At 33.7% G+C, this 18,152-nt stretch overlaps 1 protein-coding gene across 8 annotated transcripts in view; it reads right to left on the bottom strand.

The window, feature by feature from the left end:
• The window catches only part of ASH1L (ASH1 like histone lysine methyltransferase), a 217,948-nt gene that overhangs the window by 102,091 nt on the left and 97,705 nt on the right, over window positions 1-18,152 (bottom strand). For all 8 annotated transcript variants that reach the window (XM_073221363.1, XM_073221362.1, XM_073221361.1 and 5 more), the window contains one exon: window positions 12,368-12,469. In XM_073221363.1, coding sequence (XP_073077464.1) covers window positions 12,368-12,469 — 102 coding nt within the window. The remainder of the gene's footprint in view (window positions 1-12,367; window positions 12,470-18,152) is intronic.

Raw genomic sequence — 18,152 nt, 5'->3', positions numbered from 1 at the left:
ACATCAGTAAGTTTAAGGTGGTTTGTACAGCAAAAGCTAAAAGAACATTGTTCTTTCTACTTCACTCCTGCTTCCCTACAACCCACTTCGCACAGCAGCCTGAGTGACCTTTTAAAAAATACAAATTTTATCAGGTTTCTGCTTCTGCTGAAAACCCTTAAAAAGCTTCTCACAACATAAAACAACACTGAAATTACCATGTTTTCCTCTAGCCTCATGCCATATTAGCATTCTATCTTGAACCCTCAACTGCAGTAATAATGAACTTCAATTTCTCAAACTCAGTAAGTTTTTTCTTAACCTAAGGTCTTTGAATATGTTGTTATCTCTGCCTGGAAAAATGTTTACTCACAAATTTACTTGCCTAATTACTGTTAATTTTTGAGGTGACAGTGAGGATATAACGTCCTTAAGGAAATTTCCATGATCAGCACCCCCACTCCTCCACAACATTAAGAATTACCATATATCTCTCCTTTCCTAACACTAATCACACTTCTAATGAGTGGTTAATGTAACTCATAAATGACATACGTTCATGACGGCTGGGATGATACTCATCAAATTCACTTTTTGTTTCCAATGATCAGGATATAATTAGTTAAGATGTAACTGAATCCTGGGTTCAAAATCTTGGAAATTATTTTTGTTTCTTCTTTTCATCAACTTCTCAGGGCTGTCAAGTGTTTTTAATTCATGAGTATAAATTTAAAACAGAATCCTAAAATGGGCACATTTCACTCTGTGGTTTGCTTTACATTTGCGTTTCTTAAAAATTTTTATTGATACATAATTGCTATATAATCTCATATTGGTTTCAGGTGTACAGCATAATGATTTGATATTTATATATTGCCATAAGTCTAGTTAACACCCACCACCACCACGTAGTCACAAGTCTTTGTGTCTTCTCATTTTCTTGATAATGTCCTTCGAAGAGCAAAAGTTTTAAAATTTGCTGAAGTCAAATTTATCTTTTTTTTTCCTTTCATGGTCCATGCTTTTTATCCTATTGAAGAAATCTTTGACTATTCCAAGGCTATGAAGATTTTCTTCCATGTGTACTTCTAACAGTTTCATAGTTACAGAAATTACATATAGATATATGTTCTTTTTCAGGTTTAATCCTGTATATAGAATGAGATAAGGTCAGTGAACCTTTTTTTCTGTAAGGACATCCAGTAGTTCCAACACCATGTATTGAAAAAGACTATAACTACCCCAGTGAAATACAATCATATTTGTAGAAAACAAAGTAAAATTTAAAAAAATATATATGGGAGTGCATATATAGTGTTCCATTTAACAATGTATGTTTTCTTGATTACTATAGTTTTTAGTAAGTCTTCCTGTCAGTTACTGGGAGTCTAATTCTCCTGTTAAAAATCACACAATTGTTTTTACTTTTTAAGATGTTACATATTTCTATATAAATTTTATAATCAGTTTGTCCTTTTATATTAAAAGGCCAGCTGGAAGGCTGATTAAATTCTATTAAATTGATGTGAAGAGAACTGACATTTTAACAGTACTGACTCTTTCAAACAGATAATGATTATGAAATAATATCTCCATTTATTCATTCCTTTAATTTTCCTAAAAAAATGCTTCATACTTTTTAATCATACAGATCCTGTACATATTTTGCTAAATTTATCCCTAAGTATTTATGGGTTTTAATATAATTTTAAATGGTATTTTGTTTACATTTTAATTACTAAAAATTACTCATTGCTGGTATACAGAAATACATTTCTTCTATGTTCAGCTTATATCTTTTCCTTAAATTCACATATTAGGTTCAGTAGCTCTTTGAGACAAATTCCTTAGGAATTTTTCTGTAGAGTATATCATCTTAATAAAGACTTTTTTCCCCTTTTTCCATTCCTATATTGAATGCCTTTTATTTCTAAGAATTCAGTTTTTTTAAAAATCATGAATGAATGTTACATTTTGTCAAACATTTTCTCAACCTATTTAGACAATTATGATTTCTCAATTATGACTTCTTATTTACTGTTCATTTTATAAAATCCATTACAGTTGACCCCTGAACAGCACAGGGGTTGGAGCATTGACCCTGTATAGCTGAAATTTGCGTGTAACTTTTGACTCCCCAGAAACTTAACAGCCTACTGTTCACCAGAAGCCCTACCTGTTAACACAGCTACTAATACGTATTTTGTGTGTTCTATGTGTTACATACTGTATTTTTCTAATAAGGCTAAAGAAAATATTTTTTCAAATTGTCACAAATCTCTAAAAAATGTTCCAATGTATTTAATGAAAAAACCTTCATATGAATGGACCCGTGCCATTCAACACCGCTTTTCAAAGTCAACTGCAATTGGTTTTCTAATATTAAATGAATTTGCATTCCTGAAATAAACTCATGAGGTCATGTATGTTATGTATTAGACTTACTAGATTCAATCTGATAATATTTTGTACCTTTCGCATTCATACTCAGAAACAATACTGGTCTTGTAATGCATTGCTTGGTTTCAGAATCGGTAATACTGGACTCATAAAATTAGTTGGGAAATGCTCTTATTTTCTGGAAGTTTGAGTATCATTAGTATTGATTTTTTCCTTAAATATTTAGTAGACATCATGATTGAAGCTATTTGGGCTTTTAGTTTTCATTGTAGAAACATTTTTAACTACAAGTTCAATTTTTTAAATAGACATAGGGCTATTTAGGTTATTCATTCCTGAGTGAGTTTTAGCAGTTGGTATTTTTCAAAGAATGCACTCCTCTCATCAAATTTATTGGCATAACATTTTTTATAATGTTCCCTTACTGTCCTTTAACATATTAACATATGTAGGAATTGCATCATTCCTGATAGTGCTAATTTGGCTTCTTTTTTCTTAATCTTTTTGTTACCTAAATTGTAATCCTAGAGTTATCTTTTCTTTTTAAAAATTTAAATTAACCAATATAAGTTTTGATTCATTTCTCTGTTTATTTTTACTCTTATACTAATCATTTTCTTCCTTCTGATTTAGGTTTAAATTACTTTTTCTAGCTTTTTTAAAGGTGAGAGCTTGGGCTACTGATTAAATCTTTGTTGTAATGAAAAACACAGCCTTAGCTGTATCTCATAAATTTTTATGTTTTTATTTTTATTCAATTTAAAGTATTTTCTATTTTTGCTTGTGAATTCCTCTTCAATTTATGGGCTATTGAGAAGTGAGCTGTTAAATTTTCACAATTTGGGGAATATTACCAAATTCTAATTTAATTCCATTGTTTCCTTATATATGTTCTGCATGATTTCAATCTTTTTAAGTTCATTAAGATGTTTTATGCCTCAAAATATAACAGTCTCTTGGCGTAATTCCACATGTACTTCAAAAGAATATGAGAAAAGGGTGTTTTATATGTGTACTTATTGAAAAATTCTGGACTCTTCATTCTTTTGGTAGATGCATATTTCTGTCTAGTATGATTTTCTTTCTGTTTGAAGAACATTCCCGCTACTGTAGGCCTGCAGGGAACAGATTCTTAAAGCTTGTTTTTCTGATAGTGTTTATTTCACCTTCATTTTTGAAGGTTTTTTTCCCCCCTTTCACCATTTTAAAGACAACATTCCATTGCCTTCTGTATTAAAACACTTCGGACAATACATCTGCTGTAATTAACTGCTATGTTCCCCTGTGTACGATGTGTTCTTTTTGTCTGTTTTTGCTGCTTAATTTTAAGATTTTCTTTTAACACTGGTTTCAGAAATTTGATAATGAAATTCCCTGATTTCTGTATGTCTCTGTGTATGTGTATGTGTTTATCTATGTGTTTATCCCACTTGGAATTTGCTGAACTTCAAGGATCTATGGGTTTACAGCTTTCATTAAGTGTGACAAAACTGAGGTTTTTAAAAAAATGTCTTTTTATTCCTAACACCTGTGTTTTGAGACTTCAAACCTAGGTATGTTAGCTTTCTTGGTGTTGTACCACAGGTCAACATCAGCCCTCTTTCCTGCTCTGTACTTCATTTTGGATAGATTTTTATCAGTATTTTTTCAAGTTCAATGACTTTTTTTTTCTGTATTGTCTAATCTGTTGTTATCTCATTCAGTGAAATTTTCATTTCAGATATTGTATCATCTAAAGAAGTCACATTTGATATTTTTTATATTTTCCATTTCTCTCTTCCCTACCTTCATGTTTTCCTTTAACTTGTCAAAGATAGCTATTTTAAAAATACTTTAAAGTAAAAGGAATACTTTAACTCCATCACACAATATTTCTGTGGCATATTATTCTACTGAGTCATGTTTTCTTCTTGGTCTGTCCTACTTTTTGAATGGCTGCAGGACACTGTAATGTTACATTGTTAAGTGTTTAGATTTTGTTGTCTTCCTTTAAAAATGTTAAAGTTGGAGAAACTGGAACCTTGTGCACTGTTAGTGGAAATGTAAAATGGTGCAGCTGTTATGGAAAATAGTACGGACCTTCCTCAAAAAAAAAAATTAAAAACAGAATAACCATATGATCTAGCAATTTAACTAATGAGGACACAGGCATTATAAGCAAGGTCTTACAGAGATATGTATACACCCATGTTCAAAGCAACATTATTCACCAATAGCCACAAGGTGGAAGCAACTTAGTGTCCAACAATGGATGGATAATAAACAAAATGTGATATAAGCATGCATGTATTATTATTCAGCCTTTAAAAGGAAGGAAATTCTCACATATGGATGAACTTTCAGTACATTATGTTAAGTGAAGTAAGCCAGTCACAAAAAGACAAATGCTGTATGCTTCCATTTATATGAGGTGTCTAAAACAGTCACAGTCACAGTGACAGAAAGTAGACTGGTGGTTGCCAGAGGCTGGGGGTAGCGGAGAATGGGAAGGTCTTTAATGGACATACAGTTTTGGTTCTGCAAGAGGAAAAGAGTTCTGGAGATTGTGCAACTACATTAAGGTATTTAAAACACTGAACTATACACTTAATTACTAGTTAAGATGGCATTTTTATGTTATGTGTATTTTACTAAAATAAATTTTTTTAATGAAGTTTGTTTTAAGAGTCAGTTATTTGTCAAGCAATTTGATCCTTTGAATGCTGGTTTGTATCTTTACTAGGTTGGATATAGTACAGCCTTCACTCCAACCATAGTTTAGCTCTGCTAGGGTTTAACTCTTAAGGGGACTCCATCATAGCTCCAAGGACTGTACACTTAGTAATCAGAGTTCAAATATCTCCGTGCCCTATGTAAACTCTGGAAATTTTTCATCTTACAACTTCATGGTTGTTCTTTAACTTTGTGGAGGTTCAGTGTCTGGAAGAAGGGCCTGGTACTCAGCAAAGATTAGTTCCAAGGCTACTTACTGAATGGGCCTAAAGGCCTTTGCAATCTTCCTTTTTTTTAATTCTCTACCAGTGTACCCTTATCTGCCTGCTGTAGGATCTACTTTTCATTTTCATACCCTCCATACTCTCATAACAATAATGGGAGGAGGGCTAATAGTAGCAGTAGTAACAATAGCAGTTACCATTTATTCAAGGACTAATCAATATATAAATTTACTCTAATTCTGAAAAGTAAGTAGAGGTAGCCTCAATTTATAGATGAGAAAGCTGTGGTGTGGGCAGTTTATATAACTTGTCCTAGACTACACAATACTGCTAAAACTGAATTCAACCAGATCTAACGCAAAGATTCATGGTTTTCTCACCAAAATACGATGCCTTCTCCTCTTCTCCCACTTGGAACATGTCTAGCCATGCCTCATCTATGATATATCTTAAGTCTCAATCTAAGCTCAGAGAAGCCTTTTGTGATGAACTTTAACTGTATCACTTTAGAACTTAAGTTTTAATATCTAATAGGATATTACTGTACAATCACTAACATATTTTACTGTTGCTCATAACATAAACACACTATAACATAAGTTCTTTGATATTAGCAACCATCTCTTATAACTCTGTGGGCCTAATACAGTTCCCTAAATACAGCAGCAGTAGTAACAATAAGTAGTTATTAATAATATTAAGTAGTTCTTAATAATACAATCAGGAAATGACTACAGAGTTAATCAGTGTAACAATATTTACAAATGAAGTAAAGAAAGATTAAATTATTCTGTGGACTACTATTACAGGGTTTAATGTCTTCTGAATATCACAAGTTACCAGGGGTTTGTGTTCTAACTATAAAATGCCTGGGTTAAGCAAAATCGCTGCAAAAACACAAAATGGAAGTATCTTAAAGGCCGAAAATACAAGAAAAAGGACAAAGAAGTAAACTTTAACAAAAAACACTTAAAAATTCATTTAAAGCAAACAATTCTAAAACTCATATGGAACCACAAAAGACCACAAATAGCCAAGGCAATCCTGAGAAAGAACAACAGGGGGTATAACACTCTCTTGACTTCAAGTTATACTACAAAGCTACTGGCACAAGAATAGATCCACAGAGCAATGGAACAGAATAGAGAGCCCAGATATAAACCCACACATATATGGTAAAATAATATACAAAAAAGGAGCCATGATATACAGTGGGAAAAAGACAGTCTCTTCAACAACCGGTGTTGGGAAAACTGGACAGCTACATGCAAGAGAATGAAACTTGATTATTATCTAACTTCATACACAAAAGTAAACGTGAACTTGAAATGGGTCAAAGACCTAAATGTAAGACATGAAACCACAAAACTCTTAGAAGACAATAGGCAAAAATCTCTTGAACATAAGCATGAGCAGTTTTTTTCTGGACACTTCTTATTGGGCAAGGTAAACAAAATAAAAAATGAACAAGGGGGACTACATCAAACTAAAAAGCTTCTGTACGGCAAAGGACACCATCAGCTGAACAAAAAGGCAACCTACAGTATGGGAGAATATATTAGTAAATGATTTATCCCATGAGGGGTTAAATTAACATCATAAAGAACTCATATGCCTCAACACCAAAAAAATAAAATAACCTGATTAAAAAATGGGCAGAGGACCTGAAGAGACATTTCTCCAAAGAAGAAATATAGATGGCCAACAGACACATAAAAAGATGCTTCACACTGCTAAATCATCAGGGAAATGCAAATCAAAACCACAATGAGATATCACCTCCCACAAGTCAGAAAGGCAACTACCAAAAAGACAAGAAGTAACAAGTGTTGGAGAGAATGTGAAGAAAAGGGAACCTCCTACGCTGTTGGTGAAATGTAAACTGGTGCAGCCATTGTGGAAAATAGTATGGAGGTTCCTCAAAACACTAAAAATAGTAATACCATATGACCAAGCAACTCTACTTCTAGGAATTTACCCAAAGAAAATCTATGATTCAAAAAGATACATGCACCCCTATGTTTACTGCCACATTATTTACAATAACCAAGTTATGGAAGCACCCTAAGTGTCCATCAATAGAGGAAGGAATAGAGAAGATGTGGAACATATACATAATGGACTACTATTCAGCCATAAAAAAGAAAGAAATCCTGCCATTTGCAACATGGATAGACCTAGAGGGTATTATGCTAAGTGAAATAAGCAAGGTAGAGAAAGAAAAAAATACCATATAATTTCACTTATTTGTGGAATCTAAAAACAAAACAAAAATGAGCAAAATAGCAGTAGACTCACAGACACTGAGAAGTGACTGGTGGTTACCTGAGGAGGGGTTGTGGTGAAAAGTAGGAAGGGTGAGGGGAATAAAGGGCACTAAATTTCTCAATCGTAACATAAGGTGATCACAGGGATGGTAGGTAGTACAGCACGGAGAACACAATGATTCTGTAACATCATTTTATGCTGACAGGTAGTAACTGCACTACTGGTAGTGAGGATTTAATAATATGGGTAAATGATGAGACCACTGTGTTGTGTACTTGAAACCAGTATAAGACTGTATATCAACTATACTTCAATAAAAAATATATTTATTTAATCCTCATATTGTTAATCTCCAAAGACCCAATAAAATATGTAACACTTCCAGAAAAGATAAAGATTTCACTCATCGTAACACTTCTGTTACACAGGCTCTTGGAATGCCTAACAGTGACTGCACCTATCATTAAAATCATATACTCTATTAGTGTATGATTATTTTGGATTTATTTCAAAACACAGCATTACATTAAAGATGGGCCATGAGATGTCTTGTCTAAAATTGTGCTTCTACAGTTGTTTATATATCTCAATTTATTAAACAGATAATCTCTAGAAAAACATTTTTTCTTTTTTATCCTTTTGAATATACCTAAAAGTTTAGAGCATAATTCTAGTTATTTGCCTTTCACTTGTAAAATAAAAGCTGTTATTCCTGTGTTGCTGCTGTAAATAAGAATGCTAGGTCAAACAAGATCAAGGAAATACTGATTAAAAAAACTTGGGTTTATAATGGATGGGAATTAATTTGCATTTGGTTCTACAAGGCAACAGGGGCACTACCAGTTTACAATAAATTTTAATTTTTGGGGGGGTTCTCACAGGCAATATAAATCTGCATGAGAAATAGAAAGTGAGTATGAGCTTGTGGTCACAAACTCTCTTTTTCCTGCTGTTCCCAAAGCCAAAACTAAAACAAGGAACTATCTTTTTCTGTGATAGGTTTGTTTCTATTTGATCTTACATTGTTAAATGTGACTTGAGGAAGTCCCAGTTTTATGTAGGGAAATCTGACGTTGACTTCTGTCTTGCTAGAGTTCCTTTTTCTCTTGCAGCTGGATATGTTCCAATAACTAGGCTCTGTACTACCAGGCATCAAGCAGATATCAAGCAGCTCTAATGCTCCTTATTTTTGTTGAATCAAACTTTCTAGCTTACTATTTACTTATTTTATCTAGTATTTTTAGTTTTAGGTGCCAAGAAGTTGTTAGTTTCCTCTATACATCTAATCCACCACATTGCTGGAAATACAGAGCTCTAATTTATTCATTGCCACCTGAATTCTAATAGTCCCCTCTCCCTCTCAGGCTACCAGACTGCTCCAACTCTATGTCCACAAACTGGTTTTTTAAAAATTATTTGTGCAATAATTTCACACTTTTTGTCCAAATCTTTCTTGACCTCATTATGCCATCTGCCATTAAGAGGATTCTCTGACATGTGTATTCCTTGACTTTTCTACTAAAAAATCTATTAAAAATTTTGATGTCATTCACTGGTATCTTTCCTTTTACTTCACTCTCAAATGCTAATGTTTCTTAAATCTCTACCCGTCATCTTCTCAATTTAGTTTCTCCCTGGGCAACCTCATTCACTCCTAGGTTCAAGTTTATATACATAATGCCACATATCTATCTCTACCATAAATGACTCTCAAACTACAAACTATTTCCAAATGGCTACCTAACAACTCAACCTCAGTAGACCAGACATTCAAATTTAATATATCTAAACCTGAAGCCATTATGTACTGTCTTTACACATTTCTGCTACATTCCATTCTCCACCCTGAAATGTATACTATGTATGTGGTAGACTATATTATTATTCATAAACATTTCCTGTTCCTCCTTTGATAGGATTATACTTCCCACAACTCCAGGACAAAAGACTTAACCAGGTGACTCACTCTGAATTGAGCTGAAATGTGAACTCAACAGGCATTGAAATGTGAGAAGGTACACATATTACTTCTGGACAGAAATTTAAGAGTCAGAGCTTTACTATGGCCCTTTACCCACTTTCACATATTAAGCAACAGTCCAGATAGAGGCTGCTCTGTCAGATCAAGGTCCTAGAGGGAAGATAACATGGAGCAGATACATGATGCTCACACAGCATGAATGAAAAATAAGCATTTGTTGTTTTAAGGCACTGAAATTTAGGGATTTTTTTCAGCACTGCAAAATCTAGCCTATTCTGATTGATACAATATATCAAATAATTTTTATCTTCCCTGTTCAAAATCTACAATGAAGTCTTAACACCTTCAAATGAAAAAAAATTATGTGATATAGTCCATTATTACTTTCAAACTTCATTTCCAACCACAATCAAGTAACACTCCTTGTATACTAGTAATATCAAAGATATGCTGTTCTCCAAAAACACCATTCTGTTTTACAATTTTGTGCCTTTGGACATTTTGTTGTCACTGTGTTAAATACATTCTTACCCTTTATTTTGTCTCACTTACCAATTCAAATTACAGCAGTTTATGTGTCAAACCTTTAGCAATGTCTACTTTAGTCATCTCAAGTGGTCTGTGCTTGAGTTTCTCTGTGTGTCATAACATTTTGTGTACTGGTCTGTTAATAAGAGTCTAACATATTTTTTACTGGTGAGTATGTCTGATCCTTGAGGGCAGGAACTTTATCTTATTCATGTTTATATCCCCAGTGCTCAGTACTCACAGTCACCCTCAGTAAGTATTTATTTGAATGAATAAAATGTTTTGTCTTAGGGTAAGAGAAACTTTATGGATTTAGGTATTACTTGTTTGCTAAAGTGAAATATTTTGATGATTTTCTTCATAGACATGCCTCATCAAAATCTTTTTTTTTTTTTCTCCAAGGGTTGGCAACCTTTTTCTATAAAAGGCTAGGTGGTAAATATTGCAGGCTTTCAAGGACATATGTGATGTATCACAAATAGTTTTTTTCTTTCCATTTTTTTAAAACAACCCCTTAAAAATGTAAAGACAATTCTAAATTTGAGGGAGGGCTGCACAAAAAAAGCATTGGACCACACAGCTTGCTGAACCCTGGTCTAAGCTGACACCATAAAAACTAGTGTTAAAGAATTAAAAAGTCTCCCTGAAGTAGTATACAAACAAAGAACTGTGAGAGACAGAACTATCATCACTGCCATTTGAATTCCACAATGGTACTAATAAAAAACTTCAAAGACGCTGAAGATAATCATCAAATAAATTCAACACATACCATATTGATACAATTTAACAGGGAGGTCTTGTACTGATGACAAAAGTATATTTTCTGACAATAGTCACAAGTGATTTACTATTCAAGAAAAACACATGGATAGAAAGCTAAGAAATGATATGTCATTTCCTTCTTAAAACTTTCAGTGTCTTCTATGTGTTACTAATAAGGCTCTACCTTACTGATCCTTTCCGGCCTTTCCAGCCTCATATACAGTCACTGTTTTTACCCTAACTACATTGGCTCTTTCATTTAGCTTCTTGAACTCACCATTCTCTCCTTTACATGTATTATTCCCACTGCCTGGGATGAACCTACCACTCATCTCTCCTGATAACACTGATAAATTAAAAATTATTTCTTATGCAACAACACGGATGGAGCTAGAGGGTTTATGGTCAGTGAAATAAGCCAGGCGGAGAAAGGTAAGTACCAAGTGATTTCACTCATCTGTGGAGTATAAGAACAAAGCAAAAACTGAAGGAACAAAACAGCAGCAGACTCACAGAACCCAAGAATGGACTAACAGTTACGAAAGGGATAGGGACTGGGGAGGCTGGGTGGGAAGGGAGGTAGAAGGGGAATAAGGGGCATTACAATTAGCACACATAACATGGGGTGGGGGACACAGGGAAGGCAGTATAGTACAGAGAAGACAAGTAGTGACTCTATAGCATCTTAGTATGTTGATGGACAGTGACTGTAATGGGTATGTGGTGGGGATTTGATAATGGGGGGAATCTAGTAACTACAGTGTTGCTCATGTGATTGTATATTAATGATATACCAAAAAAAAATTATTCCTTATCTCCAAGCCTCAGTAAAGGTAGTAGATAGATATATATCTCATCTTTTATGTTTTCTAGAATACTATCAGATACTATCAAAAAAAGAAAATTGAGAGCATAACTTTAATATATATATAAATTATATAAATATGTTATACTGTATTGAGATTATATTTAAAATATATAAACATAAATTTTTAGTTGAGATTAGAAATCTATATTAACAGACAGACATTCTTCTTACAACCTCATAAATTGTTTTGCATTATCTCAGAAATATGTGAATACCATTTTGGAAATTATTATTTTACTAAATAATTTTATATATATCTACCTCCAGTTCACACTCCTCTATTACACTACACACCTCTTTACCTCAAACTAAACTTTTAAAATCTGTTTTTGTGTCTGCTTACTCTTGTATTTATTTTGAATTATTCCCTCGGATTATATCAAAATCACTGTATCTGGCATACACCTAACTAGACATAAAGTGGAGTAAAATGGGAAGACTATATTGTTTCAGTGCACATTATTTCTAATTCTCACATCCTAGAAGCACTTTTGTTTTTTTCTACAGTATTACACTGTAAGTCAAATGAATTATAATTTATACTGTAAATTTACTTAGGCCTACAATATTATATCCTAAGTCTGATTACAAGTAACAAATGGGAAATTACCTTCAAAGTCTGGTAAAAAAAAAAGCACTTGCCTGTTGAAGAAGCACTCTCAGATGAAGTCCTCTTCCGGGTAGGACTACAGTTTGTGCTCTCTGATGGTCGCTGGGAAGACTTATCTAAGGTTGGCTGGGAACCTGGAGAGACAGGAAAAGATAGGAATCATAGGAAAATTCAGGTCAAAAATAATGTCAAGCCATTTTGTGTTAGAATTGTAATATTCTAGTTGTTGCCTCTGCCATTCCCTGTAATAATATGACTTTTAAGCCGATAGTAAGCAAAGGACAAACCACACTAGATGTTGCCGACAGAATTTCACGTCTCAAACACAATTTCTCTCGTTACATTAACAGAGGGAAAACCAGTTTTAATGGAAGAATGAACAGAATATATGATTTGTTTTCATGTATTACCGCTATGAAATATATTATCAACATGTTTATTGATAAAAATTACTACCAATACTCTAATCAGATCCGTTCTTGATTACTGATTCAAATTCATTTATCTGGATGATGGTTACAGGAATGCATACACATGTCAAAATGCACTGAGTTGTATACTAAGATTTGTGCATTTTATTGTATATACTTCAATTTAAAAAATAAAAAATAAATTTTAAAGAAGGAAAGAAAAAGAACCCAAATTCATCATATAAATTAACAAACGAAACTTACATGCAATTACTTAGGAATGACTGATTTGAGAAAAGCAGGTCCAATCTGAGCATTTAATTGAAGCAGAGATGAAAATTACAGCAGGACCTTAAACCCTCGGTCTTCTAATCCATAGAGATCATTTCATAGTCTATGTTTTTCCTCTATAGCATATTCTGGAAGAACTGGTAATTAGTTTGGAATGGAACAGAATAAACCTCCTTTAAAGCTGTACATTTAAGCTTCTTTGGTTACACATAAACGTTCATGAAGATAAACTCATTTTCCTTTCAAAGTCTCATACTTATTCCAAAATCCCAAATCAATGCAGTATATTTTAACACATCTCTTACTTAAGAGAAAAGTATGTTGGTTAGGAAAGATTATTTTCCGGAATAAAATAAAAGATAAGATTCTTAATAACCAAAAAAGCCAGCTGTTGAGAATACATAATGAATATCTCTCTCATGTTTGTCAAAAAACTAGCAGCTCTCTGAAACATTCACTTTTAACTTGAAAAAAATTACAAATATAAAGCCTTACACATAGCTGGAGGCACAAAAGGTACAAGAAATCAAATACTTGAAGATGAGATTTTAAAGATCTGCCTCTAAGTGAGAGTTAACAACTTAATGAAAAAGTGACTAATTCACTGAAGGACAATGCGGGTGGAAGAACTAAATGGAGCTAAGTTTCTAGCATTTCCCTTTCTCCAAGAGAAATAGTAAACCACAAGCTTTGTTTTAATTACATAGTAAATTAAATCACATTGTAAATACTATTTTAAGCAGGATCTTTTAGCATTGCTCAGGGTGAGATATAAGACTGTTGCCGTTCAAGAGGAACAAGTTAAGATTTTTGGGAAATTGATATGATAGTATATCCTACTTCTGAAACCAGTGATGACTAATGTAAGATCTAATCAGGAAGCAAGACTGTTTATTGTTGAATTTTAAAGAGATATAAAGGGATTTAAAAAACCAACAGTACAATAAATCCCCCTAAAGTGTGGTTTAGGTAAGATAAGATTTCCTTAAAGAGCTAAATACCATAATAAAATATCTAAGAAGTAAAAGCCCAGGCATCAGTGCAGATATAACTTAAGTTCTAATACTTAAAAATCCATATACTGAACAGATAAGTATTTCCTACTCAGATACACAGTCAAGACAGAAGACAACAGTGGCCAAGAAGCTTGAGATATCACTGAACTCTCTACTGATGAATGGGAACCGATCTTAAATTAAGTACTAGGAAAGAAGGGGTTGGAGAGCACTTTTTATAAAGTCTTCTCTCTCAATCATAAACTAACGTTTTATTGGGTACAGTTTATATGCTTGGTACTATGCTAGACATTGTGGAGGTGGGGGGAGAGATATAAAAACAGTATAATAGTCTCTGTCCTCAAGGAGCTTAATTAGGGTCTTATATGTCATTACATATTACATTTCTGTTGGCACCTGTGCCACCCATTCTTGAGGTCCACCTTCAGTTTCTAGACTATTTGGTAACGTTTCCCAAATGTCTTGGTCATCTTCAAGAAAGTTCTTGATGAAGGCTTCAACTATACCTTTGATCATCAGGATATCCTGAGAATCACCCTGCCTGGCCTCACCCACCTCAGGATAAAAGAGGGTACAGGCACTTTCTTCAGAGCTCCTTCTTTTGGTGGCATCTGGAGCTGCAGAGGAGGCAGTGGGAGGTGGAATGGGGGTCAGATCCCCGGAGATCGTTATTGGCAGCACTGAACAGCAATTCCTGAGAAACTGAAACAATTGAGAGAGAGATGGCTTAGCTCACTTAGCTTCTGAGCCATTTTTCATTTCCTGAAAGTACTGGAGGCCAGAAGCCTATTCTTAGGACTTAATAGGAGATTGGAATAAAACTTCATTTAATAAGGTTCTCATTTTTTATTTTTAAAAGTCTGTTTGAATTCCCCGTTTACACAGGGCAGAGCTGTACTTAACAATATTCCATATTTAATAGGAATAAAATTGGAGATACAGATCTCTAGGACTTGGTAATTATCATCAGATCTAGACCCCTATTTCATTTAAAAACATTGCCTACAGGAAGCAGTAAGAGGATGAGGATACCTGAAAAAGAAAAGAAACACTACCTAATGATGTAACGCAAACAAGTTTAAGACTGAAAAATGAAGATAGAAACTTATATGCAAGAAATAGCAAACTTTAAGATGTTCAAAAGCATGTTAAAACTGGCCTAATAGCAGAAATCATATGAAATTTGCAAACATTACCTCAAATTCTGCCAGAAATATATGATTTTATAAATGCTGCTATGCAGTTGGGTGGCTAAGGAGAAGCAAGATAATGCCCAGAGAGAACTAGCATGTCCATTTCAAAAGAGGTCAATTTATCTATGTTTCAAAACCTAAAACAGGATGCAATGCAGAGTTGAGCGTAATATAGTGTTAAGTACAAGGACTATGGAGCAAGGCATCCTGAGTTTGATTCCTGGCTCTGCTGTTAAGATCTAGGCAAGTAAACGTATTTGAATGTTGATTAAATAAAGCACTGAACTCACAAGGTAGTCCTGAGTTCTGAAGTGAGACAATGTAAAAAATTCAAAGGGTTTTTATAAGTAGTACGTTATACATAAACTGGTTCCTTAGGTCTCTATCTTAGAATTTTTAGACCCTAAATACTTAATGTCACTAACATGCATAGGCAACCATTGACTACTGAAATAAAAATTAAAGAAGGGCAGGGACTTATGCCCAATTAGGAATTGGAACTAACCTAGAATATCAAACACTTATCTTAACACAAAGTAGTACTGGTAAAATAAGTGCCTCCAATTAAGAAGTACTAGTACAAAAGGTACCTCCAAGGCTGGTTAAGTAACTGTAAGGTTGGAAAAAGCTCCTCTGAAGTGAATCTTGTAATTCACTGACTCATCATCATAGTTTCTCCAGGGTTAGGATTATGCTCTGGATTACATCAAAAAAACCAGATGCACACAACTGATGAGTCAGAACCAGAAAGCATCTGGCTTTCTGTTCAGCTCTGTACCAGGAGAGAAAGTAATTTTCTGCTTCCCCTGCTTGGTTCTTTGGTTCTTCTAAATCATGGTTGATTACTTAGGGGAGTTATTGCTTTGTTGCTCTCTCCATCATGTGACGAATGTTTGTTCATGGCCCATCAGGTGTTATTTTAGATCTGCCTGGAGGGATAATATGAAGACTCTCCCCTCCTCATAGGACAAGGTTTGTATGTAGTTCAAGAAAATCTGGTCTTTCCTCAAAGAATACATATAATTTTAGACATCCAAGAGTTCCCATCGTTTCTCATTTCAATATAGCATAAAGTTAAATAATTAAGTACCTCAAAAGTACACAGAGAATATAAATGGGAATTCCTCAATGCACAAAACTACTCAGTAGAAACACTATGGAGTGTCTCATTACTCAGAAGAAACTTCAGAAATATGTTTAGAAATTAATTCTACACACATTAATGGATGAAATAGAATTTACACATAAATCACAAAAGAAGTACTTAAAATTGGACTTCAGCACAAATATAAGTTGATTACTATAAGTAAATCTTTTTCTTTGGTAGGAAAAACGGAGAATTCACATAAAAAAGGCATACTACTACTAAGGAGAGAAGTTGAAAAAACAGTATCATAAATTGGGATACTAAAGAAGAAATTAAGAATTAAAAACAAACTTGGAAATGTGAGAGAGCCATGAAAGTAGTTTTATTTCTGGATTTTACTTGGTCATTATTTGATAACCTTTTAAAGATAAACAGGTTTGGGGGAAACATCTGTGTCAAGCTACACTAAAATGGGGAAAGATTGGTACTCTTACAGCAAAACCATTAAGATGAAATCATGGATAAGAGTGTCAGAAAGCTAGGAAAACAAAAATGAATGTAAATGGACTTAAAAGGGATAAGGACCTGGAAATCTTTATATTATACACAAAAATGGGTGGAAACCAAGAAGCTATTCTGAAGTTGATTTCTCACAAGAGATCTTGACTGATGTCTACACAGGAGGAACTGAAACAAATCTAAGATAAAGAGGAATACTATGTTTACAGATGCCTGGGTGTGGGGATTGAGTCAAATGGGCAAAGATATCAGCATAGAGAAAATTCCCACTGATAACAGTGTCTGTCTGCAGGGGAGGGGTGGGAAGGCATCACAAGAAAACACTGAGAAAAGATTTAACCTAGGTACTTCACTGATGCCCTGAATATCCTAGGCTAAAAAACAAGAAATTTCCAGAAGTAAATTAGCAAAAGAACACAGTGAATGAAACCAACAACCGGTTGGATAAAACATGTATTCCTTTAGTCTAGATCCTCTATTAAAACTTTCATAACTAATATAGTATGAATTTTGGTCACACCCTACCAGGAGCTGTGATATAATAAGTTATAAGAAATATATATTTAGTCATTCAGATGACCAGAACATTTGTCAGATCCCTCCCATACACACACACTCAAACACACAGTTTGGAATCCAGTACAGGGACCCTAGAGGAGGAGCTCAACACTAAAGACCCAAGTAACTATGGAATGGTTTGAATGAGTAGACTGATGTTTCTAATGCTACGATTTTTTTTTGGGTAAGCTATGAAACAACAGACTAAGTATCTAGATTTTGAAGGACACCATGTAGTCTTTAGTTCATAGACAATAATTTATTTTGATAGAATAAAAATTTATATTTATAATTTATTTTAAAATAACATATTTAAAACTAGCCTCTAACATTTACGCTGTTCCTTCCTACCAAAACTAAAGCATGTTAAAAAAGTCTAATTTCAAGAACGAAACTCCTTTTCTTTTATCATTTATAAGTCAAGGCTACTGGCAATGTTTGTTAAACAATGACTGAATCAAAACTGGTTATAATAAAAATGGATACCACAGTAAAAGAAAATGAATATAAAATACTAAACTATTTGGAAACCTCTGATCAAGATTTTTTGTTCCTAGATTCAAGTTCTGAATCTTCTGCTTTGGTTCACAGCTCATAGGAGCCATGGAAGCTTCTTCTGAATTAGTTGAATGTGGACATAAAAGCTGGTTAGCTGGTTCCATGAAAAAAAAAAAACAAAAAACAGCTGTTTACAATTGTGGGAAATATATTTATTGAAAGCAATACATTTCATCTGACTCACC

Source organism: Manis javanica, chromosome 14, assembly GCF_040802235.1.
Source record: "Manis javanica isolate MJ-LG chromosome 14, MJ_LKY, whole genome shotgun sequence".
Classification (NCBI taxonomy): domain Eukaryota; kingdom Metazoa; phylum Chordata; class Mammalia; order Pholidota; family Manidae; genus Manis; species Manis javanica.
Note: the sequence above shows the minus strand (reverse complement) of the source record. Positions and strands in the feature narration are given on the sequence as shown.